Below are 24578 nucleotides of genomic sequence, written 5' to 3'. Positions count from 1 at the left end.
AACAGGTATGGGAGTGGGATACTCTTCCTCGGATTCCTTCGATCATCAATCGATGCAATCCCGGAAGCTGCATGAATTAAATGGTGTTAACTCAACTCCAAAAGTCTCAACCATTAGTGCTGCCAAGACTGAGATATCGTCAATGGATGCTTCAATCAGAAGTAGCTCATCCAGAGAGGCTGATCAATCCGGCGATCTATCAATCAGCAATGCAACCGATTTGGATACCGAATGGGTTGAGCAAGATGAACCTGGTGTTTATATTACCATCAGAGCATTGCCAGGTGGCAAAAAGGAGCTCAGACGAGTTAGGTTCAGGTACACTAATACTAATGTTAAGGAACATGCCTTTAAGCATTTGTCCATAGAATTTACTTCTTAGGTGTTTCATCTTGTGTTGTGCAGCCGAGAAAAATTTGGGGAGATGCATGCTAGATTATGGTGGGAGGAGAATCGTGCTAGAATACATGAACAATACTTGTGAGAACTACTGCTGAATGCTGATCATGCATGATGCTTTTTCTTATTAAATTGTTTTGCCTATTCTTCTAAGTATGATTACAGTTATAGGTGATGAAGATGTTAGTAGAGGTACTATCCTCGCGCCTCTCAAGCCCTGTTTTTGGCTATTTACATATCTCTACTCACACCTCACACTTCAGGTTGTTCTGTTGGATGTGGCTGGCAAAATAAATATATAGTTTCGTTAATTAATAATACTATTGGTGGATCAAGGGCAACAATTGCTTATTTAAACGCTTTTAAGAAGTCTAGTAGGTGTATATTATTATTAGATTTAGAGGGGCAAAACGGATATATACTTTATAGAAAATATAAATTAATTTTAAATTTAATAATTATAAAATAAAAAATTTATACATAAATTGGAATTTAAAGTAAAATTATGAAAATACTCCATTCGAATTTGTTTATTTGATTTATAGAATCATCCTAATTTTTGTTCTTTAAATAGCCACTTTTGTTTTTTTTATATTATATTTAAATATTATAGTACAAATATAAAACTCTTAGATGAAATGCAGGTTGAATATGATATTTCAATAGTTGAAATTAATATTTAATTTTTTAATTTTATTTTTTATAAATCATGATAATATCATGTATTTTCAATATTATGAATAAATAATATTAAAAATTATAAATTATTAAAAAGAAAAAAGAAGTAATATATATGTTATAATTAATGAATACAATTAGATCAAAAATAGAAAAACTACAAAAGACATGATATGATCTAGTGTTTTAGGAATTTATCACTAATATACATGTTTAGCAAACTAAAAAGAGAAATAACATAAGAAGGAATAAATATAAAATGAAAAAAAAGTATATTTTATTATTAAATTTATACCAATAAAAGAGAATTATGTTTTTCCTTATCAAATAATATTATTCCTTTTTTTTTTTGTCATTCACAAATATGTTTTGGTCCAATGGTAAAGGCTCAGACCTTGCATGTAGAGTTATGGGCCTTTCCTTATCCATACCCATATTTCAAACATAAAAAGTTAAAGCCCAAATCTACCAAAAAGAGAGTAAAAGGGCAATGTTTGTGTCTCTTAAGGCCTCTGCTGAAACTCTCGTTTGGGTTTTGTGATTCGTAAACTCAAACTCATAGTCTCATATATTGTAAATAGCATTATTGCCACGACCCGAAAAACAAAAAAGGAAAGCATAAAAGGGAGAAGGTTTCAATGGGGCTGCTGTTTCTTCGCCTCTATTCGGGTCGGATCGGAACTATCCGACCCTACATACGTCAAAAAGAGAGAGAGAGAGAAAAGGAAGAAGGTGGCTGAATGCGGTGAGATAAGTCAGAAATCTGAACAGATCAGCCGCACGCGCGGGAGTGACTGCATTGTTGGTGACTTTTTTACCCTCTCACTGTCTTTCTGATTTCTTTAATCTGCATCTTTCAGTGTGTGTCTCTCCTCACACATATATCTTTCTCTTTCTCTGAGGATTCCCATATGACGCTTGAAGCTTTTGACATTCTATCAGCAGACATTGCTACAGCCTTTTCACTTTACTCTCTTTAACTACCCCTTTCACGCACGCACGCACACGCCACTCTCTCTCTCTCTCTTCCCCTATAACTTCGGGCGCAGAGAAGATGCTGCATACAAGGCAGAGATCCACCACCACCACCATGGTTCAAGTAGCTGCCTCATCCTTCCCACAAAGAAGGAGAACTCCTTCATTCTCTTCCTCTCTTCTCGACGCCATTTACCACTCTATCGACGAATCAAAATCCCACCTTGATCAACATCAACAACTGGGTATCACTATGAGTACTCCCTACACTACCGCCACCACCACCAAACACAACAACCATGGCGGGGTAGAGAGAAGAACCATTAAAGAGCGCATGGACCTCCGCCGTGCCGTCATGTTAGAGGATTGGATCGACAAGCACACTTCTTCTTCCTCCTCCTCTTCTTCCTCCGAATGTAGCTCCGGCAGAGTCTTCTCTTCCTCGGAAACTGACACATCCACATACAACAAACAGCATAAGAGACGAGAAGGCGGCGGCGGTGGTGGTAGTTTCGCGAGGACAAAGTTAAGGGCCATGAAGATCTACGGCGAGTTGAACCAGAGAGTGAAGCAACCAATTTCACCGGGTACGGGTAGCAGAATCGCTAGCTTCCTGAGCTCAATCTTCAGCTCGGAGAATGTTAAGAAGGCAAAGATGTGTTACGTTGGTGCAGTAGAAGATGTTAGCTTCGACCACCACAGTAGTAGTAGTAGTAAATCAAAGTCACCACCGTGTTTCTCTTCCTCTTCTGCTTCTTCATTTTCAACAAGGTCTTGCATGATGAGCAACAACAAGACTCCTCCTCCTCCTCCATCTTCCAAAGGAAAAACCAGCAACAACAACAACAACAAGAATGGCGGTGTCAAAAGGTCTGTGAGATTCTACCCTGTTAGTGTCATCCTTGGTGAAGATTCTCAACCATGCGGCCACAAGTGTATTTACGAAAATGACCCTAATAGCCTAGGCCTCTTGCCTCTGCCTAGTTTCAAAAAGAACAACAACAGTACAGAGAATGATGATGATGATGATGATGATGATGATGGTATGAGTTGTTCAAGTTCAGATTTGTTTGAGTTGGATCACCTTATTGGATCATCAGCTGCTGGAATCAGATTCAATGAAGAGCTTCCTGTTTATGAAACCACCAATTTAGAAGCTTTGCGTTTTTCTAAGTAGTTATTTTATTTTTAGTATGTAGTAGTAGTACCCTCCAGAAATTGTAATTAAAAATAATCCATTCTTCATTCATTAATTAATATGCACTCATTTTCAATTTTTATTATTCATATGCTAATGAAATTATTTTTGTGAATCTTTATTATCTAATTAAATTTGTGCGTGTGTGGAAGAAGCTCATGATCACACTCAGCTAGTACAAATTGTCAAAGAAAACAATGACAAACTGAAAAGAGATAAAGAAAAAGCAGACCCCATAAATTTGTTTATTTTTTTTCCTATCCGATGAGAATTGAAAAGTAAAAAAAAAAAGATGCTTTTTCTTCTCCACTGGCTTAGCACATGGCATCAGTGAGGCATGGTATTAGTAAAAAATCTTCCCCACTTTATCGTCATGGAAGATTTAATAAATAAAATGATTACAACCTCACAACTCTTTTGGCCCCGTTTGAAATTCGCAATTACAGTGTGAAATTGAAACCGATGATATATTCTTTGGTTGTAAAGCCAAAATTGTAGCTACTTTGATAGCTCGCCATATAAACTAGTAGGGCCTTGATTATATATTGGAGAAGTCAACACAAATAATTGAAAGATATGATATGATATCATAAGGCATAATAGCTTAAACAGTGATGATATTTAGTTATTTACACACAAAAAGAAAATATGAATAATATGCTAAACAGCTCGAATTGCTTGTTAGTTTCAAATTAACTGTTCACATCACTATGAGAGAAATAATATAGGCAGTGATAAAACCTGTTTTTCACCAATAATAATAATAGTTTGAGAAAATGCTAAAGTAGTAAAAGCATAATTCACTGTTATATAGCTACATAAAGTGACCACTAACCATAATTTGCCACATTATTAAAAGTTTTGTTTGTCTACTAAATATGAGTACATATCATTTGTTGGCAGGGACGGATACTGAGGGAGTGAATAGTGGTGTTGGTTTTCCTCAAATTTTAAAGAATTATATGAGATATGTATTTAAAAAAATAAAAAATATTATATAATTTAATAGTTTGATATATATTATTTTTTATTATGTAATAAATTTATATTTTAATTATTTAGTTTATTAATATTTTTTATTTAATTAATTTAATATCATATATTTAAATTTTTATATTTTTAAAATTAATTTTCATATACTTATTTTTATGTTTATTTTTTAAAAATTTATTTATTCTTTTAATATTAACATATTTAATATTTATATTATTATATAAAATATTAATAATAATTTACATAATAAACCTGCCGTGCCCCACAAAAAAACCTATTCCTAAATAAGACAGATACTAAAATTAATATAAAAAAATAAAAATACAAAAATTTGTGTAATTTTATTTTGTGTAGTGATAAATTAATCGTAAAAAAAGCAAATAATCAAAATTGAATTTATTCTTATTTGTTTTTATATACAAATGCTTAATTTATTTTTATATAATAAAAAATATAATTAAAAAATTAAAAATTTTATCTAAAATTCATTTTCTCTGTATTAAAATTTCTTGATGCGTTACTATTTGTTGGCACATTTATTTTTCTTACTCTAAAAGTAATAAAAGCTCAATTAAAAGTTGTCCTCTTTTAATAATATTTAAGAGAATCATTGGATGTAATTGGAATCATATATCATCGACGAATTTGAAACTACTCTTGCATTATGAAAGCTTCACCAGGGAAAAAGTTCAAATAATTGCACAAAGAAATTAATTAAATCATTCTCCCTTCTAAACATGACATACAATATTAGGGAAAAATAACATTAACGTTCTTATATTTATATTTGATAATATCACTCTATACATATTTTTTGATATTATATATTTATATAAATTTATAAAAAAATGACGATATCAAAATAAAAAATTGACAATATTAATTCTTTAGTAATACAGAATTAGTTAATTAAAAAAGTGCAACCAATCAAATCATCAATTCAATTGAAATTAAATAAGACATATTGCCAGTGAGAAGAATTGGGGGATGTTTCTCACCAACCATGCAGAGCCTGGGGCATGTATATATGAACTATCCAATGCAAATGCCATAAATGCGTATAGCAAATTCATGTGGAAGCATGCACCATATCACTTTACTAATATTATCACTGAAGCCAAGGACCACATACCAGCTATATCTATATGACTTGCATTCACAAATACATTTGAATCCTTTGTCATTTTCTTTGGTATAATTTAGGGTGCAAATTTAAACTTCACCAACTTGCCACGCACATATTGTGTATTTATATATAAAGGCCAATGCATACAACTAGCATACACTTTAATGTTTGATTTTACTTCTATTTTAGTGTATCAAATAAATTAGCAAATTAATTGATTGTTTTTGGGACAATGTTTCAGATTATTTCTTCAAAGTTTAAAAGTTCATATATATACACATACATACAATAATATTGGAAAAATAATAAAAATCAGTCTGAACACTCTAAATTTATTTTATTTAATATTTATTAATTATTGTTAGAATTAATAAATATTAAATAAAATAAATTTAAGAGAAAAAGACAAATCGATTCCTGACTTTTTGGTCTATGAACATTTAAGTCTCTAAAGATTTAAAAATATATTTAAATCTCTGACCTCTTCAAAATCTGGACATATCGATCCCTGATTTTAATTTGTCTAATTTTAAGAATTCTCTCACGTGTGCATCCGTATCAACTAAGTCAGTACAGCGAGGGTCATGCTTGATTTTTCTGTTGAGTCTGACAAACAAAAGTGAACATGAAAGATCTATAAATTCAAATTTTAAAAAGGTCAAGGACTTAAATAAAATGAAAGATCGATAAGTTCAGATTTTGAACATATCAAAAGACTTAAATATATTTTCAAATTATCAAATATCTAAATGTACGTGAATAAAAAAGTCAAGGACCTATTTATTATTTTCTCTAAATTTAAATTATTAAAACCGATTTTTTATTATTTCTATAACATTACCGATACATATATAAAAACTAGAAAATTCAAGTTTTCTGAAACAATATCTTCATTTGATTATCTTGGAAATTCACTTTCCAAAAAGAAAAAGTCGTGATATCATCAACTTTCTTATTTCTGTTTGGCGTACAATTATCAAAATGGACGTATTTTTCATTGTGTTTTGGCATGTGGAAATTATTAGAAGAGTATCCGATCTTGTATATGCAATGCCAATACTAGACGGTGAATGGAATTTAGCCATAAAAAGCAAAATAATAATTGGTTGGTACAGCAAGTACCTCACCACCTTGGATTGGTTGGCCCTTTCTTTGCCTAACTCCCAAACACAAAACTGAAAATTACTCTGTTAATTAATTAGAGAGAACTACTAACTTTTTTTCACCATTATTTCGAACGACAATACGATCTTTAAGGGAAAAATAGTTCATTTCAATTTTTATCTTTTGTTTTTACAACACAATGTAGTCTTTTTATGTGTTTTTCCCTCAAGTTCAAATAAAAAATATTGACATATCACATTATATAACGTGATAGTTCAGTATTTTTTATTCGGATTTAATAAAAAAATACATTATATCACAAATATAAAAGACAAAAATAAAAGTAGATTATTTTTTTTCGTAAAAAATCATATTGTCATTCAACAAAATAATTACGTGGAGTTGGTAGTTCACACTATTAATTAATTATAGTGGATAACTTATTAATCCTACTCTTTTTTTTTCATGAACTAATTACATGATCTAAAATGTGATTTTTAATATTTTACAAGTTTACCAATGGGTATCAGGGGTGGAGCTAGAAGAAATATTAGAGGGGGTCAAAAATATTTACACACTAAAAAAAGACTAAAATAAAATTTTAAGAAGGGCTAAACTGAAATTTACATATAATTTACATGTAAAAAATTAAAATTAGGGGGATGCGATTGTCCCCCTTTCTATGTATGTAGCTTCGCCCTTGATGGGTATCCATTATCGAGCACAAATTAAATGAGAGCTTTTGGAGTTTTTATTAATATTGTATTTTGAATTTTAACATTTTAAATTTTAAATTTTTATTTGATTTCAATTAAATTTATTAGTTTCTCTATTTAATTGTATTACAAAAATATCAAATGTAATATGTTAGTAAGAAATAACATTTTAAAAAAATAAAATAAGTCATCCAAACTCTTCTTTATGATCTAAATTTAAATTTTATTTAAAAATTTATTATTAATTAATAAATTATTATATATTAAGATAAAATTTAAATTTTTAATATTTATTTAAATAAATTAGTGAATTTATCACTTGATCAACCTAAGGTAGCCATGTAAGTGGTATTTTAAAATGTAAAAAAGTACGCATGTTTTTAGCTGATCATGGAAAAAATAAAGAAATGCGTGTGCTTTATGGGCTACAAATCAAGAATTGGGGCAGAAAGAAGGGCGAATGCATGTAAGACAGATTCACACGTGGTTAACTTGGAGAGCTCTCGTTTCCCCACATAGCTAGCTTTTCAAAAAGCCAAACCATCCATCACGTGCCCACGTGTGATTCTTACACCTGCTTTTTATGTCCCCACCCTATTATTGTTGCTACTATAAACCCATAATAATTTATAAACACTTGCAATGCACCCAAAAATTGGAGATAGAGTTAGCAATATATATTCTATTCGTAAATATTTAATTTGAATTCGTTTAGATAAGATTGTCTATTTGATCTATTACGAATAGAGTAAACTGAGGTACAAGTTTATTTACGGATAAAATAGGATATAAATTTAGGTATATCTTATTCTATTTTATTTTAAGTAATTATGTTTTTTTAATTAAATAATAAAAAAATAAATGTTATAAAATATATTTTTTTATAAGTAACCCTTTTAAGTTATATGTTATGTTTGGCATAGTTTATTTGTATATCATTTAAATTGGTATTGTTTTTATAACGATCATTTATTCTTAATAATTGTTAGAGTTTTTGATGTCTTATAATAATTATTTATAAAGAAAAAACATACATATTTTGAAAAAGTTATTAAATAAATTTATTCTTTTTGTCCTATTTTTACATTAAAAAAATTTTTATTCTATCTTTTTTCAAATATTATCATGTTATTATAATTGTTAAATAATATTGGAAAAGAATCTTTAAAAATAGAAATAGCAATGACACTTCGAATAATTAATTCAATAGAATTAAACTTAATCGAATAAGATGATTCAATTAATTATACAGATAATAGTATATTTTATAAATATCAATAATAAAAATAGTTTCACTAATGTAAATGCTAAATACAATAATTATATTAAAAAAATAATAACATAATTGCATAATTTTTAAGATCCTATATAATTGTATTTAATAGACAAATTCAAAAACATCTATACGATAATGTCCTAATATTTCAGCATACTATAAATTATACTATAATTTTATATATCATATTATAACTTTAAGTCAACTCCTTAAACACATGAAGTACACATGATAAAAGAGAATATTACAAAATAAAATTATAGTAAAATAATTTAAAAACACCGTAAAAAAGACACATCTTTTTTGTTAATCAAAAGCTAGAAGAAAAAAATATGCGCCTAATCATCATGAGCAACTAAAATAGACAAAAATCTTTAAAAATATAAAAAAAATTAAATGTATAAGTAGTGATGAAAAAATAAAAACTAAATAAATTACAAAAATTGTACCCTAAACACAAGAGAGAGAAAGAGAGAAAAGAGAGAAGAGACAACGAATGAGTAAAAAATATATTATGATCTCGTATAAATAGATGACATTGAAAAAAATAAACTAATTAAATTAATTCATGTATTTTGTTATCATATTTATTATTTACTAAAATAATTTGATATTTACTCTGATCAAATCAAATTAAATAATTAATTGATATAATTAATTATAATTAATCAATTTATATAAATTATAATAAATTGTGGGATTTAAATGTCTAATCAAATTAATTAATTGATATCATTAATTAGTTATAATTGATTTGCTTTACATAATTAAAAGTAATAAATCAGGAAACATTCTCAGAAGCATGCCATGTCAGCTCTATCATTAAGTGTAGAAACCCGATTTTTATATAATAGAATAGATAGAATAGATGTGATTGTAACCGTTAGTCGCAACGAGGTGCAGTCCTTTAACAATAGTCTAGAGCTCAACATGTATAATTGAGCAGCTCCCTAAATTGTAAGAGAAACCTGTGATAAATCTCCCCAGGCTGTCTCTCATCACTCCTCTAAAAGTTGCATTATTACCACTTCTAAGAAAGGAGCCATCTACATTGATCTTGATGAAATCTTCTCCTGGCGGGTACCATCTAATAAGAAGACCAAATGTGATAGTTTTATGACCAGTCAGTATAGAATTTTTAATTACTTTAAGAATTTCTTTTACACGATTATGGATTGATTCTACAACTCCGTTAGGATGCAAAGCATTTTTATCAAACACTAGTTTATTACGAGCAAACCATAAAGAAGAAAGGGTAACCCCAAAAGTGCATCACCACTTCGTTGGAGGGGAAAGATTATTTAGGAGCCACTTTTTCCTATCAAGATTAAAGAAATCAGGAACATGCTCTTGAGGCTTGAGTGCTTCCCACACTGTTCTAGCAAAATTGCAATAATCTCTTAGAACGTGCAGTGAGGTCTCGCTTGGAAGGTTGCATCGAGGGAACTCTGTGGTTGCACTCATATGCCTTCTATTTCTTTCCGTATTGGTAAGACTAGCGTTGTGAGCCACAAGCTAGAAGAAGGACCGAATTCTTTTCGAGCCTTGCCACTTCCAGATCAAGTTAAACAGGTAATTACTAGCTGCCACGTCTCCTTTTAGGGCTTGGTACGTTGTCTTCATGCTGAACGTTCCATCTAAGGTTTGTACTCAGGCAAGATGATCTTATTGCTTCTAAGGCAAATGTGGGGACAGGGATATAATCCTTTGAACCACTTGATCCGGAAGCCATCATTTCAATTTCTCGTTTTTCCACTCACCTGAAATAGTTAGGAAATCCATCAGAGAATAATCATAATCGACTAGATTAGTTACCTGAGATGCGTGTTGATTAAGGCTCTCAAAATCAGGGACCCAATTGTGCTCCCAAAATTTTATGCGAGATCCATCACCAATACGCCAAATGAAATTGCTTTGGATGTCTTTTCAAGTAGAGCAAACTCCCTTTCAAAGGTTTGAGTCGCTACTTCTTCTCGTAACATTGGGCATAATGTCGTTGTCACATCTGTACTTAGGTCACAACACTCTAGCTCAGAGGAAGTCCTTCCTTCCAATTAGGACCAAACCAATTTTCATCATATAAGCTTGATTAAGCTCCTTTACATGTCTAATGCCCATTTTCCCAGATCTTTTGGGCTTGTCAACAGTCTTCCAATCAAGGAGATGAATTTTCCTTGAATTCTAAGAATCCCCCTATATGAAGCTCTTACATTTACGGTCAATAAAATTACAAGTAGATACAGGTAGAACAGTAAGTTGCATAGTATAACTAGGGATAGTAGAAAGGACTGATCTCACCAGGGTGATTCTGTCTGCCAAAGACAAGGATGTAGCTTTCCAATTGTTAAACCTCGCATTGATTTTGGCCTCGATGTCCTTGTAGGTGTCTTTTGTAATTCTCGAATGAATAAATGGAACACCAAGATATTTTCCAAGGTCATCTATTCTAGTGAAGTTCAAAAACTCATTGATTTCACTTCTGACACTATGCCCGACCCCGACGTTCTGGGAGAAGAAAATTCTGGTTTTATCATTACTAATCTTCTGGCCAAAGCTCTCGCAAAAGGCTTCAAAGAATTTTTTTATAACACCAGCTTGTTCCACACTAGCTTCTGAGAAAATTATCAGATCATCAGCAAAGCATAGATGAAAAAGCTTCAGGCTATTTTTATTAAGGCTAATTGGTTTCCAGAAATCATGTTCCACTGCAGCATTTATAAGTTGAGACTTGAGACAATCTTTTCATACAGAGCACAAACAAATATGAGGATAAAGGGTCCCCTTGGTGAATTCTCCTAGTCGGGAGGAATTCTTCAAGGGCCTCCCCATTCCAGATAACCTGCATACTAGCTGAAGATACACACATGTAGATAAGGTTATCAATGTGACTCGGCATACCAATATCCTCCAAAGTATCTTCTGATGAAGGGCCACTTCAACATGTTATACGCCTTTTCAAAATCAATCTTAATTGTCATCCAACATTTGGGCCCTTTCTTATTTTGTATAGAATGAATAACTTTTTGCAAGATAATAATAATGTTAGAACTCTGTCTTCTCGGCACAAAGCTACATTGGGCTGGACTTATGAGATGATCCATGATTTTCCTAAGATAGGTAGCAAGAAGTTTGGTAATAACCTTATAAGAGACATTACAAAGGCTAATAGGTCTCACCTGTTTTAAGTTGGAAACAGGTTCAACTTTTGGAATAAGAGTAATAAACGTATCATTTATCTCCCCTACTTTACTTGGATTAGCAAAAACATCTTGGACAAACTTGCATAAATCGGCACCAATTCTGTCCTAGTGTTTCTAATAGAAGATAGCCTGAATCCCATCTTTTCCTGGAGCTTTGAGGCCCCCCATTCGAAAAATCGCTTCCTTGATTTGCAAGCTAGTACATTTTTTCCAATAAGCTCCTTATCAACTTGAGAAATTGCGAAAAAACACCCATTCAGAATGAATTTAATCTCCAAAGTATTATCAGTAAATAAGTTGCTATAGAAGGAGGTGGCCATGTTCTCCAACTCAATTTTGTTTGAAATCCAATTTCTATCACTATCTTGGAGAGATTCAATCCTATTTTTCTTCCTCCTAGCCATAGTGATGCCATGAAAATACTTAGTGTTACGATCACCGAAAAGCCAGTTACATCTCGATTTTTGGAACCAAAGGATCTCTTCTTGGATGAGGATCTCTTCATATTCTTCGCACAAAGATTTTTGCAAGTTCTACAGAAAAAGATTACAGTTGAGATTTATGTTAGCTAAAATTCTTTGTAACCTTAGTATTTTACTTTTCTTGTGATGAATGTTATCGAACACATTGAAGTTCCACTCCTTCAGGGACTTTTGAAAATCAGCAATACAACCAGACCAGGAGTTATTAAAATTTCAATGTTCATTAACCACATTGGCAAACTCAGGGTATGTCAGCCAAGCAGCCAAGAATTTAAAAGGTCTCCTGCCTTTATTAACAGGACATGGAAAATCTAATTGAAGATAGGGGGATGATCAGATTTAAATCTTGGAATATGCTTTACCCTTGATTCCAGAAAAGAGGTTTGCCATTCAAGATTACAAATAGCACGATTGAACCTTTCTAACAGATTTCTCCTCTTCCAGCTAAAAGGATAGACGGTGAAACCAAGATAAAATAAACCACAATCAGCAACACAAGATTTAAAATCCATATAGGCTGTTCTTGTATTATTTTCATTCCCCCCTGACGCTCGTAGTCGTGGAGAAGAGCATTAAAATCCCCTAAAAGAACCCAAGGCAGGTTGGCTGTACTACTTAACTCCCTGATGTTATTCTATAAATATCTTATTAGCTTTTTGTGGGCTACCATACACAGCCGACAGTAGCCAGGGCCTCGAATTTTCTTTTGCCACTTTCATGTGCACAAGCTGCGCATTGTGTCAGATAATCTCAACATGCCAAAAATTACTATTCCAGAGGCACCAGATACCTCCAGAGAAGCCCCTTACTTCTTCAATGAATACCCTATCAAAACCTAACTTCTTCCACACTACCTTCCCCCGATCACCACTGATATGGGTTTCAAGAAGAATGACAATACTTGCTTCATATTCTCTTTTAAGATCCCTTATAAGAGAGGGAAATGACCTACCACCCGCACCCCAGCAATTCCAGGTAATGATATTCATTAGAAAAAGAGGAGAAAGATAGGAAAAAAAATCTCAAATTAACACTGGTCATAACCCCATCAACCACTAGAGACTTATCCAGCATAACACTATCTTCCTTATCATCATTATCCAGCAAAGTTACTATGTTTTTGTCAGAAGGGTCTCCTTGGGGCCCATGTTGGATCTGACTACTATTCTCTGCAAAAAAAAAAAAAAAGATCTCCTTCTCTCCAGAGAAGCGAAATCCTCCTTCACCACATGGTTCTCAAGTATCTGATTTGCCATCCTCTTAGTTTCGTACGCTTCAATTTGCTCTTGATGTAACCTTCTCATGTTATCCAGCATCTCCTTCTCCATAGCAATGATTTCAAGATTCTTTGAGGATGAGCAGGTCTTCTTATAGGTAATTATATTGTCATTGGTAGGTGTTTGAGTCCCCAAGGCTTCCTTTTCTTTTGACTTGGGTTGTCTATTGCTTGGCATGAGTCCAATTTTTAGACTAGTCTTTTTTTCACCTTGCGGGTTCTTTCCTGCACCTGGCCTTACAACCTTGCTTGTAGGCCTTTTGAAGGCCCCATTTTCTTTTTGGTTTGAAACCATGTCCATCCCATTTTAGATGTTCTCTTTAATCCCATCTTCTACGTCTACAGTATCCTCAATTTCCTCTTTTCCACTTTCCTCGTACAAGGCATTATAACGTGATCCTTTTTTTATTATAATTTCCTCCGGAACTATAGCCCTATCTTTATTTGAAATAGATACATTCTCATACTGAGCATATTTGTTCACCGGCGCATGTTTGTCTTGTTTTCTTTTTTGTGGTTTTCTAACCATCATCCACAGCCCGAAATTGGGTGGGTCTTGATTATCCCTTGATTTTTGTATGTTAGCCGTATCCTCTGGGATTCTTTCTTCATTTGGCTCTTGTCCTCCGTTAGCGTCGGCCACATATTACTGTAGTGTTTTCTTCCTCTCAAAGTTCTTCCTTGTGCTCCGTTCTCTCACTACATTCCTCTTCCCTGTGCACGTACATCCCACAAGAAAAATAGATGAGGTGGAGACCCTTATACTCAATGTTCAACATGCTCCCCAGCACCGAGATCCTGGGCACAAGCTTTTTGGTTAAGTCAATTTCGACACAAATTCTGGCGAACCTCCCTAAAGAATGTATTGATGTTACTCTGTCGACCTTTAGCATTGTGCCAATAGCAGATCTAACTCTCCACAAGAACCTGTGGTTGTAGAGCTCTATTGGTAGATTGGGTATTCGGACCCAAGCTGCCACTTTTTTCATTATTTTTTCAGATTTCAAAAAGAAAGGTCGCCACCTCTGAACAATAAGGTAGTGTCCTGCCACCATCCACGGTCTCCCAAGCAACGCATGCGAGTAGTCTTCTTCCTTTGTAAAGTGAAAAAAATAATCACAATCCATATCTGTAAGATTGATCTTACATTTTTTTACCTAATCTCTATTTAAACGATGTTCCATGAAGCCAAGATTGACTCTTTTTCCAAGAACCTTCACGATCAGTGTTCCTTGCCGTGGCTTACACTATTTATCGAATTCTTCTTTTGAGACGAAAATAACGAGACAAGGGTCAAATGGCTTCTCTTCCTTCCCATTCGATTCATCATCTTTATATCACATATCTTCTGAATTTGGATCGTTCTCATCGATATCGTCCTCAACCATAGACGAACTCCCAAGAGCCACTAGAGAATCCTTATATGAGACTTTTGCGTTGTTAAAGACGGTTGTTGATTTTCATAGATTTTGATCCTCTAAAGTTTGAATTTCACTTTAGAAAGTAAAATGTGATTTTCTACTATCGAATAGTTTCTCTTTCATATTTATTTTTGACCCTACCTATAAAATCAAAGGTGAAATATCACATTTTACTCTCTAAAGTGAAATTCAAACTTTAGAGGATCCAAATCCGATTTTCATTATCCAACTCCACATCCATAGCTGGTTGAATTCGGTTAACGTTATCACCTAGTTCAGCATCGTCACGTGTTTTAACTTTCTTTGTACTGCGATTCATGAGATCCTCTTCCTGAGTGCAAATCTTTATATTTTTGTTGAAAATATTGGGTTATTATACTGGAGACATAAAGATATCAAAAAAGCCAAAACCATATATGGGCTCGAATGAATATTTGTAGTAGGCCCATTAATGCCGGACTCGATTCCTTCGTAGTTGTTTAACGCTTACAACTTCGTGACCAATTTTGTTGATGTGCTACCAGCACCTTTCAGACAAATTTTGTTTGATGATTGTAGAAGTGCTTTTTTACCTCGGTTGATTAGTGTCTTGTAATTCTGGACTTTAGCCCCGATTAAATACCAAAAAAAAAAACTTCGTGACAAAAAAAAAACACTTACAACTTACGAAAGCTGGAGAATTCTACCAAAAGCATCGTCATCAAAACTTGAAGAACCCCCAAACAACAAAAAAGAAGAAGCTTCTTATCTGATAGCAGTAAAATCAAGGTTTTTGTTTGCTTCTCTGTGATATCATACAACCTCTATTCGGTTTCTGCTTCCTGCGGTTGCTGATTTTGGAGCCATGAGTTTCATCTTTGGAAAAAGAAAAACCCCCGCAGGTACGTTCCTTCACTCTGATTCTCGAACTACTAAAATCTATCAATTTTATATGTTACTTGATTACTTCACTTTGATTATGGAATTATTAAAATAAAATATATGTGAATTTTATATTTTTTACATTGAATTGTACCTTGGAGGCCTCTAATTCTTAATTGAGGTTGCTCAAATTCCTTGGATGATTATTCAAAATTTGCAGAGTGCTTTAATTGATTATGTTGAAACCTTTTTGTCCTTGATATTATGCTAGTAAGGCATCACAATATATTTACTTGTCAAAATTTTATGCAAAAGTGGAACTCTTAGAATGATGGCAGATCCAACATTGTTTTGATATGGTGGCTTTTACTTACTATGTGTTGATTTCCTATTATATGATGTTAATTGTTACTTTTCAGAATTGCTGCGGGAAAATAAGAGAATGTTGGACAAATCAATTAGAGAAATAGAGCGAGAGAGACAAGGATTACAATCACAGGAGAAGAAATTGATTTTAGAGATAAAGAAAAGTGCAAAACAAGGCCAGATGGTATGATGACTGTGTTTTGATAGTGTGTGTTGTAGCATTAATTGTGCTAGCTTAGCTATTTTTAATGCATGCAATGTTTTCCAGGGTGCTGTTAGAGTGATGGCAAAAGATCTTGTTAGAACAAGGCATCAAATTGAAAAGTTTTATAAGCTTAAATCACAACTTCAGGGCGTATCACTCAGGATTCAAGTATGTCATTGTTGGTGTAGTTGTAAGAGTTCATGGCATTTTCATGCTCCTTAGAGAATGATAAAATCGTTATTACCATTTTTCAGACTTTGAAGTCAACACAAGCCATGGGGGAGGCAATGAAAGGTGTGACCAAGGCAATGGGACAGATGAATAGGCAGATGAACTTGCCATCTTTGCAGAAAATCATGCAAGAATTTGAGAGACAGAACGAGAAGATGGAATTGGTAACTGAGGTGATGGGAGATGCAATAGATGATGCTATGGAAGGGGATGAGGAAGAAGAAGAAACTGAAGAACTAGTGAACCAGGTTCTCGATGAGATCGGAATTGACATGAACCAAGAGGTATATAATATTATATTATGCCTTATTGCCTGTTCCACCTAGTTTAACAGGTTCAAAGTAATTGAGTTTGTCACCATGACATTGCCTGATGAATTCTGATTTGATATGCAGCTTGTGAATGCTCCCTCGTCGTCTGTTGCAGCGCCAGCTGCAAAGACTAAGGTGCCTCAAGTTGAAACTGCTGCGAATGATGATGCCGGGATAGATAGTGATTTACAGGCAAGATTAGACAATTTAAGAAGGATGTAATTTTGATTCTGATCCAGGGTCTCCAGTTTTACTGTGAATGATAGAGGTCGTGTTTACCATACTACCATGTAGTATAATTGAATTGAATAGAAGATCATGAACAAAAAGGGTTTTTAAATATTAAATCCCCGAGTAATTATTGTATATGTTCCCACTAATGCTTCAATGCTGCATCATTTGAACATTTTCCCCCCATTCTTTTGACAGTCTCATTTGAACAATTTCTATGTAGCAAACTAGCATTAACCTGTTAGTTTTGACTTGTGCTGATTTTCGCGTGCACGAGTACAACGCAAGCTGTCATATAAGATACATGTCCAATGACTAATGGTTTCAAATTAACTTTGGTCCCATCTACCAAAAGAAAACGAGCAGATCATTATTATGAAAATGAACTAATTTGCGCCAAATATGAGCATGGTTAAATTATATATATATATATGGTAGGTTCCCACTTCGCAATCAGAGCTTTCTTATCACTTTTTTTTCTTCCTTTTGAAGGACACCCTTTTTATCACTAATCTGGTGTTCGGCTCAGTTACTTTTGTCCTTTTAATTCTGTGTGTAGTGCTTTGGCAAACAAGACTTAGATTGAGATACCCAAGAGCATATCGGGGTAAAGATAAAGAGGAAAAATGAAAAATCTTTGAAGAGTGAATTTTTGTTTACAAAAAGAGGTAAGTAAAAGGATATAGCGAATTCTGACCAAAGAAAATATTGATTTTCACCACAACCTTGATGATAACCTCACAAAATATACGCAAGTTCTTAATAAATGTAGGAGGAGAATAATTGCCTTGCATGGGAAAAAAATTGGGTAAAATTGCCACTGTTAAAATTTGATCATACAAATTGCCTTGATTATATACCAAAAACCAAATTACCAACTAGAATCAGCAGCAGAAGCAGACAAATATAACCAAAACAAAATGGAAAAAAGTAAGACATGGACGCATGATGTACGAAATGAATGGTCTATATTCAACTTGTGATATTGATATTTTAACCCAAATGGAAAAATGCACAAAGAAAAAAAGGGATCAACTAAACTCACTGTGACACTAATGCTAATGCTATCCCTAATCTATTTATATATTTGCTACGGACTAAGATGCTGCTAGTATAAGTTCTTTTACTACTATTAATGGCTCAAGTACAATATTAGCAACATGACAATTACTCTTAACGATGATATATAAATAATAAATCAAAATTAACATATCAATTAATCAATTTAACACATAATATGTAAAAAAAGAAAGAAAGAAAGTAAAAGAGAAAAAATGGGAGTGTGTGTAAATATATATCCATGAGTCTCCCCATTGTCACGTAACATTCCAACGAGAAAACAAGTGGGCTGCTTTGTGTCGCTGTTCCTTCTTCAGAAAGTTGTCAACGACTCGTCCCAATTTCCCCAAAGCTGGCCAGGCCCCACCACCCTTAAACCTCATACACCACCGGATTCCGGCAACTCCTCAACGGAATTATTATTATTATTAGTCTCCGGCGGAAAACGGCGGAAGAAAGCCCCCACCGGTGTACGGCAAACAGGGCAATCAAAATGGGAGTGAAGCCACATATCTATACACTGAGCATGAAAAGAGTGCTTGCATCTCGGAAGCTTCCTCACTTCTTCACCTTCTTCGAAAACCGATAAACAAACGGGGCACTCATCATAAGAACCATCCTCATCACCTTCTTCTTCTTCTTCTTTTTGGGCTTTCTCCTTTTTCTCTGCTTCTTCTTTCTTGTACTTGAAGCTTGAGAGCAAGTTACTTTGCGAATTCTCGAAGCTCATACTTCTTGACACGACAACCTCGACCAACCCACTTGTTGTTTCGGGCTGCGGTTGTTGTTGCCTGCTGCATCTTCTGATGACGCAGTAGTTGTAAAGTGCTAGCGCTATTGCGGCGGTTCCAACAACTGCCAGGCCATAATATAGCATGATAATGTTGGACTTTGTTGAAGAAGATGATGAAGAAGGTGGGGGTGAAAGTGTGTAGGGGCTTAGAACATCACCCATTTTTTTTGGTACTTGGGAGTGAAGAGGATTATAGGGAAGAGCAACTTGGAGAATATATTGTGTTTTTCATTAGATAACTAGATATTAAATCAAAAATCATGTAGCAACAATTATAATATCTAGATGGCACAATTTTAGAGGGATTAGGCTTTTTTATTAAATTAAATTAATGTTTAGTTGTTTATACTATAAAATGCCGTGGCGGTTATGTTGCCATGGAAAAGATATTATTATTTTTCCCCTCCTTTTCCTCCTTTTTCTTTCAAGTTACTATCATAAAGAGTTAACCATATAGTCTTTTATAAACCTTTTTAATCATCTTTTTGAGTGTATATTTATTAATTTAAAAGAAGTCTAAATAATTCAATTAAAAAGATATATCTATTAACTACCATAAAATATGCCATGGGGGTGTTGGAGACGAGGACACTAAGAAGTGTAAAAAGTGCTATTAACCATTAGCCAAGGGGTGCAGAGATAAGTGATCAAATTAAAGATGGGTGAGAAGTGAGAAGTGGCAAACAATAGACGAGTCTGCTGTTCCTCTTGCACATTCTGTTCCGTTGCCTGCGGAATTGGTAATACTGTCTAATTATTAGCATTTGAAATTGGTCTTGGATCCATTGAGAAAGTAACTTTGTACTTTAGTACTTAGTATTTACCAATGAACATGTTACTGGTCGTTTATGATTGATATCCTCCGCGTAATGTCTATTTCCAAAAGGGATATTCTGATGATACATATTTAAAATTAGATATCAGAAAAGGGCATTCAAAATACGAAATTACTAAAGACAACACAAGTCGGTTGACCAACATTATAGTATTATACCCTTTTCCCGATACTAGAAATCAAATGTTAAGAACAACTTTAGCCATCTCAATTCAACTAATAATCTACACAATGTTTTAAATTACAAATAATAAATTAAGTAAAATGTTAGGATTCATTATATAAGCAGGGGGAAAAGATATTCAATGGATCTCTAGCAGATATTATTCTACATTCCTTATTATGAGAAAATATACTCAACACTCTTGCCTTTGTCACGAAACGGGCGAAACCCATGGCGATCTTATCATAAAGGATCTTTTCGGGACAAGTAAGTACGCTGTTGGTCATTTCACAGAATATTTTCAATTTAGGTTGCCCAAGACATTTAACCATAACTTATATTAGGTTTGCATTGAATTAAACAAGTCTTTTTTTATTTAACCTCGTGGTTATATTTCTTGCATACGTCAACTAGAACATATATTAAAATAACACAAAACACATCATTAATGTTTTAATGTAACGATGAATTTATAAATATGAGCTTGCTTAGACGTAACCTAATTTTAACTAACAAGCGCACTAAATTAGACAGCGTGCCATTTTTCTAAGAAGGGACATTGAATATAGGTATTTACCAGGAGCCCAAATAACAAAATATTCAGCCCAACAAAACTTTGAACAAAACAAATATTCTTACAAAAACCGAGGATTGATGAAACTTGAAATCCAATTAAAAACGCCCAGATTATACGTGGTGAATAGAACCAACAAGATAACGTTATCCAATTATTTTCAATGGAGAAGCTGCCACGTCGGACAGGCAAATATGCCAGAGATTTCAGCCTCTCATTCTCCACCACCGTCTCTCTCAAATCACATATCAGTTTCCTCACTCTTCGAAGCATTTTCATTTCACCAAAGTAAACCAAAGCAGGGGAAGCAGAAGAAGGAGAGAGAAAAGGAATGGCTTCAACTTCAGCAGTTTCGATGGCCATGCCACTAACTTACGCAGGCCAGAAGAGGGTGGTGCCAAGCTCCGAGACATTCTTCAAGCCACTCCCACTGCGTAATTCAAAGGCCGTGGCAGTATCAAAACCCAGTGGAAGGGTTCAGGTGAGGGCATCCATGAAGGAGAAGGTCGTGACGGGGCTGACGGCGGCTGCATTGACGGCGTCGATGATGGTTCCTGATGTGGCTGAAGCTGCTGTCACTCCTTCTCTCAAGAACTTCTTGCTCAGCATCGCAGCTGGTGGAGTTGTGGCTGTAGCAATCGTTGGTGCCGTCATTGGTGTTGCGAATTTCGATCCTGTTAAGCGAAGCTGAGCGAACTTATGAGGCCCTCTGGGGAGTGTTAGATTGTCACTCATTTTATGATATGCATCTCTGTCTTGATCTTCCATTAATGATATTGAACTCTGTGTGTAATATATACTATATTACTATTCATCTCCACAAGCTTTCTTATTCTTACAGCGTAATTTCTTTTTCTTATTCTTATTCTGCTGCATGGGAACAAATCTATAAGCATACGCGAGGTAGATAACACTCTTACATATAATATTAGAAATTTTGAAGTTAGACTGCAGAATGATAATTGTCAAATATTATATTACCTTCATATCTCATCTCATACTAAGGCATATCTCCCAATCATGAAATGCAGAAATTCAGAACTTGAATTAGTATCTAAATCTCAACCTTGTAATGAACCCGTCTCTCATGCTGACTGGTTCTATGTTAAATTGAACGCTAAATCGCTAATAGTGGTAGAGGGGGTTGTGTTTGAAGAAACATGGCGGAATTCAGATTACAATTAGTCAATTACTGCCTACCGAATTTCGAAATCAAATCAAGCACGTACTTACACTCCGAAGAGTAATCCACCTTATCTGCCTTTGCTACTGTAATCTTCAACCTCTGTTCATCACCATATAATTCCTCTTTGATTTTCAGCCTCAAGACAAACTCATTGAACAGTCTACTCTTGATTATTCCTATGAACTTCTCATCATCCTCTTGCTCATGCTTCAATAAGTACAATTCCTTCGCAGAGAAGCCCATAATCTCTTCCCCTGTTTCCTGAAAAGCAGTTACCCAAGCAATTCCAGTGTGATCCAGAATTTGAGCTTGAAGAAGAAACCGGTAATCGCACTCATCAAACTCTTGGTTGCACCTATCACACTGCCACCTCGAGTTTCCTGATTTGGTCACTTTCTTATTGCACTGTCGCTCTCCAATCTTCAGAGGGCAAGCTGTGTAACAGAACGAATCTGTCTTGATGAAAGATACAGCTGCCCTCACTGTTATCCAATCTGGCTTATCCGAACGCCCAAGACCTTCATCCTTGATCTGAGACAGAGTTTTACGTACATCATTCTTAGATCCTCCGGGTATGATATCCTTAGAAATGGACAGAGAAGCAGAATCTTTTCCCACTCGATCAAACCATTCTCTTAAGCTACGTGCCTCAGGAAAATCAGGATTTATGAAAAACTGTGTGGCAGAGATAGTCCCTATGGATTTTCCACTAAAGTCATTGACCTTCCCAGCTTTGACTGCCAGAATGGGAAACAATCCAGCATCGACCATTTCTTGCAAATTTTTCCCTTCCTTGTTGCAAAATTCACCCCAAAGGGTCAGTTCAACACTCCTTCCAGTCCAGTCCTTCAGATTCAAAATTCTTTTCTGGGTTTCCATTCCATTCTTCCTCAAGATGGGAACTGATGGATTCACACTAGTCACAACCCCAATAACATCAAGTATGGAGTTATTGTCAACGTTCTCAATATCATTGATAGGTTTAAACGAAAATTGCTGTTTAGGTATAGAACCATCTTCCTCGGGGAAAAGTTCAACAGTTGATGTCGACTCCAAAAGAATTTCCCAGTCATTCTTCAAATGGTTAAAGTTCTTCTGTGCAGGTTTCAGGCTACCTTTAGATATCAAGTAAACTCTTCCAACCTCAATCGCATCATAGAATCGATCAACAACAGCATTAAAACAGGTCACTCGTATTTCACCACCTTCAGAGTCAAGGAGATCAAAGGAGAAGACTTTACCATCTCCCCGGGCATTATTATAGCGGCGCAGATCCCCCTTTGCAGTCACCCTTGCCTTGATGGCCCACCGACCTTGATAAGGATTCAGAGCAGATATAGGAATAACACGTGATGGGGCCTCATTCCTCAGAATTGCACCTTGGCCTTTGTAAACTGGTGGCGGTTTGTAAGCAGTTTGAACAGTTGGCCGGGAATTTTGCACATAGGAACTTGCATTCTTCGGTGGCAGCTGGAAATTCTCGACATTATAACTTGTATTTTGCGGTGGCAGCTGATAATAACTACTCTTGGACAAGTTCTGCATTGTATTACTTAGTGAACCACCCTGGGATGGTAAATCAGATTCCACAAATGATATTGGATTTCCAATGATCTCGCATTCTGGTATTATAGTTTCCATGTTCAGCACCACAACAATCCTGTCAAGGAAGACAATTGTCAATCCACAGATCACAGCAGAACCACCATCAGCAAGACAAACAGTTTATATTTATAAACTAGCGTTTGAAAAACCTATTGTTGCAATTTTGAAGAGGCTCGGTTCCTAGTTCAACAGGTCACATCATTTTTAAAATTATTTAGTATCTATCTGGTAAAGAGGTTTTCAATTCACGTATTTCTCAAAAATTACCAGGAACTACAAGTGCATCTAAATATCTTCACCAACCAGTTTGAACTCTTGCCATATTTTAAATGTCCTTCTCTTACACATCCTAGTTAATCCAAAATTAAGCAAACTCTTGCTTCCATAAAGAACGTAAATCATTTGGTAAATCTTCTGGAACTGTTCAAACGACAGTATCCTCTTCAAATTGAAAAGCAAGTACCTCGTGTAAGCTAAAACCATACAAATCTAGGTATTATTATCCAAATCTCGGAGAGATCAAGTTTTTCCATCGAATATAACGTTCAAAGCCATATTGATATTTGATTATAATCCACTTCGAGGTTAATCCTTATTCCTTAAAGATATATTAATGATAATTGTAGTAATTAATCAGAGGTAAACAAAAATAGAATTAGGAGCAGGAACGAGGGAGAGAAAGAGAGAAACTGACTTGCGGTTTTGAATAGGACTGCAAATGTACTCGATGAGCTGAACGATTGAACCTTTCTTAACGTGTCCGGTTGTGACCCGATCGTTGAGCTGAGTGGCAAGCATAGCGTGCTGAGAAGAAACCGCATCGGATAGCAGAAGCCGGTACCTCTCCTGCTGCTTGCTGTTCGAAATCAACTTGATTTCCAGAACCTGCAACAGTGGCTTCGAGTTAACGTCGCCTGCTACGATCGCCGGGATCGCGTGCGCCGTCAGATTCACCGGCATCCTCCGACTGAGAGAGAAAGAGAGACTGATTGATTTTGGAGGAAGAGCAGAATAGATCAGTTTTGGATCTGGCGCGGTTTTTGAAATGAAGCGTGCTGACGTAACCAAGCGGACTGGAACTTTATTCGCGCCAACACTTTTAGCTGCTCAAGCCCAACAACCCAATTTCATCGTTTTCAAGTCCATTATTATTTTTATTCAAACGGGCTTTTGGACTGATGGATATCCTGGTGCAAACCAAAAAACTATTGTTTTCGGCCATCACTTAATCATTACTCAATTTCTTTAATTTAATAAGAATTTTTTTAATTTAATTCTCCAACAACATACTTTATTTTATACTTTTAAACATTG

At 34.6% G+C, this 24578-nt stretch overlaps 6 protein-coding genes across 6 annotated transcripts in view; 4 read left to right on the top strand and 2 right to left on the bottom strand.

Annotated features, from left to right (window-relative positions):
• The window catches only part of LOC107458548 (protein Brevis radix-like 4), a 4184-nt gene extending 3465 nt beyond the window's left edge, over positions 1-719 (top strand). The window contains exons 4-5 of the mRNA XM_052253056.1: positions 5-318; positions 406-719. Coding sequence (XP_052109016.1) covers positions 5-318; positions 406-484 — 393 coding nt within the window. The 3' untranslated portion in view covers positions 485-719. The remainder of the gene's footprint in view (positions 1-4; positions 319-405) is intronic.
• A 1078-nt stretch (positions 720-1797) lies between these two features.
• Positions 1798-3339, top strand: LOC107458555 (protein BIG GRAIN 1-like B). The gene has a single exon (XM_016076763.3). It carries the CDS (start codon positions 2132-2134, stop codon positions 3227-3229), a length of 1098 nt encoding a protein of 365 aa, XP_015932249.1. The 5' UTR covers positions 1798-2131; the 3' UTR covers positions 3230-3339.
• Positions 3340-15486: 12147 nt separating this feature from the next.
• LOC107457663 (vacuolar protein sorting-associated protein 2 homolog 1) lies at positions 15487-17186 on the top strand. Its single transcript, XM_016075834.3, has 5 exons — positions 15487-15725; positions 16125-16255; positions 16340-16444; positions 16531-16791; positions 16903-17186. The coding sequence occupies exons 1-5, from the start codon at positions 15689-15691 to the stop codon at positions 17038-17040; spliced, it is 672 nt and encodes a 223-aa protein (XP_015931320.1). The 5' UTR covers positions 15487-15688; the 3' UTR covers positions 17041-17186.
• A 1023-nt stretch (positions 17187-18209) lies between these two features.
• LOC107458564 (RING-H2 finger protein ATL52-like) lies at positions 18210-19209 on the bottom strand. Its single transcript, XM_016076784.3, has one exon. The coding sequence runs from the start codon at positions 19061-19063 to the stop codon at positions 18488-18490; it is 576 nt and encodes a 191-aa protein (XP_015932270.1). The 5' UTR covers positions 19064-19209; the 3' UTR covers positions 18210-18487.
• A 1521-nt stretch (positions 19210-20730) lies between these two features.
• On the top strand, positions 20731-21305 carry LOC107457685 (uncharacterized). The gene has a single exon (XM_016075852.3). The coding sequence runs from the start codon at positions 20805-20807 to the stop codon at positions 21162-21164; it is 360 nt and encodes a 119-aa protein (XP_015931338.1). The 5' UTR covers positions 20731-20804; the 3' UTR covers positions 21165-21305.
• A 42-nt stretch (positions 21306-21347) lies between these two features.
• On the bottom strand, positions 21348-24423 carry LOC107457674 (replication protein A 70 kDa DNA-binding subunit A). The gene is made up of 2 exons (XM_016075845.3): positions 23959-24423; positions 21348-23319 (listed from the first exon to the last, which is right to left on the bottom strand). The coding sequence occupies exons 1-2, from the start codon at positions 24222-24224 to the stop codon at positions 21663-21665; spliced, it is 1923 nt and encodes a 640-aa protein (XP_015931331.1). The 5' UTR covers positions 24225-24423; the 3' UTR covers positions 21348-21662.
• Positions 24424-24578: the final 155 nt, after the last annotated feature.

This window comes from Arachis duranensis, chromosome 1 (genome assembly GCF_000817695.3).
Source record: "Arachis duranensis cultivar V14167 chromosome 1, aradu.V14167.gnm2.J7QH, whole genome shotgun sequence".
Classification (NCBI taxonomy): Eukaryota; Viridiplantae; Streptophyta; class Magnoliopsida; order Fabales; family Fabaceae; genus Arachis; species Arachis duranensis.
This window is presented reverse-complemented; position numbering and strand designations above follow the sequence as displayed.

What these genes read in the sequence shown, in the direction of transcription:
- LOC107458555 (XM_016076763.3), top strand. Translation starts at nt 2,132, where the DNA reads ATGCTGCATACAAGGCAGAGATCCACCACCACCACCATGGTTCAAGTA.
- LOC107457663 (XM_016075834.3), top strand. Translation starts at nt 15,689, where the DNA reads ATGAGTTTCATCTTTGGAAAAAGAAAAACCCCCGCAG. An exon ending in AAAAAGAAAAACCCCCGCAG is followed by an intron (nt 15,726 to 16,124) that starts GTACGTTCCTTC and finishes GTTACTTTTCAG; the next exon opens with AATTGCTGCGGGAAAATAAG. An exon ending in GCGTATCACTCAGGATTCAA is followed by an intron (nt 16,445 to 16,530) that starts GTATGTCATTGT and finishes ACCATTTTTCAG; the next exon opens with ACTTTGAAGTCAACACAAGC.
- LOC107458564 (XM_016076784.3), bottom strand. Translation starts at nt 19,063, where the DNA reads ATGGGTGATGTTCTAAGCCCCTACACACTTTCACCCCCACCTTCTTCA.
- LOC107457685 (XM_016075852.3), top strand. Translation starts at nt 20,805, where the DNA reads ATGGCTTCAACTTCAGCAGTTTCGATGGCCATGCCACTAACTTACGCA.
- LOC107457674 (XM_016075845.3), bottom strand. Translation starts at nt 24,224, where the DNA reads ATGCCGGTGAATCTGACGGCGCACGCGATCCCGGCGATCGTAGCAGGC. An exon ending in AGTCCTATTCAAAACCGCAA is followed by an intron (nt 23,320 to 23,958) that starts GTCAGTTTCTCT and finishes CTTCCTTGACAG; the next exon opens with GATTGTTGTGGTGCTGAACA.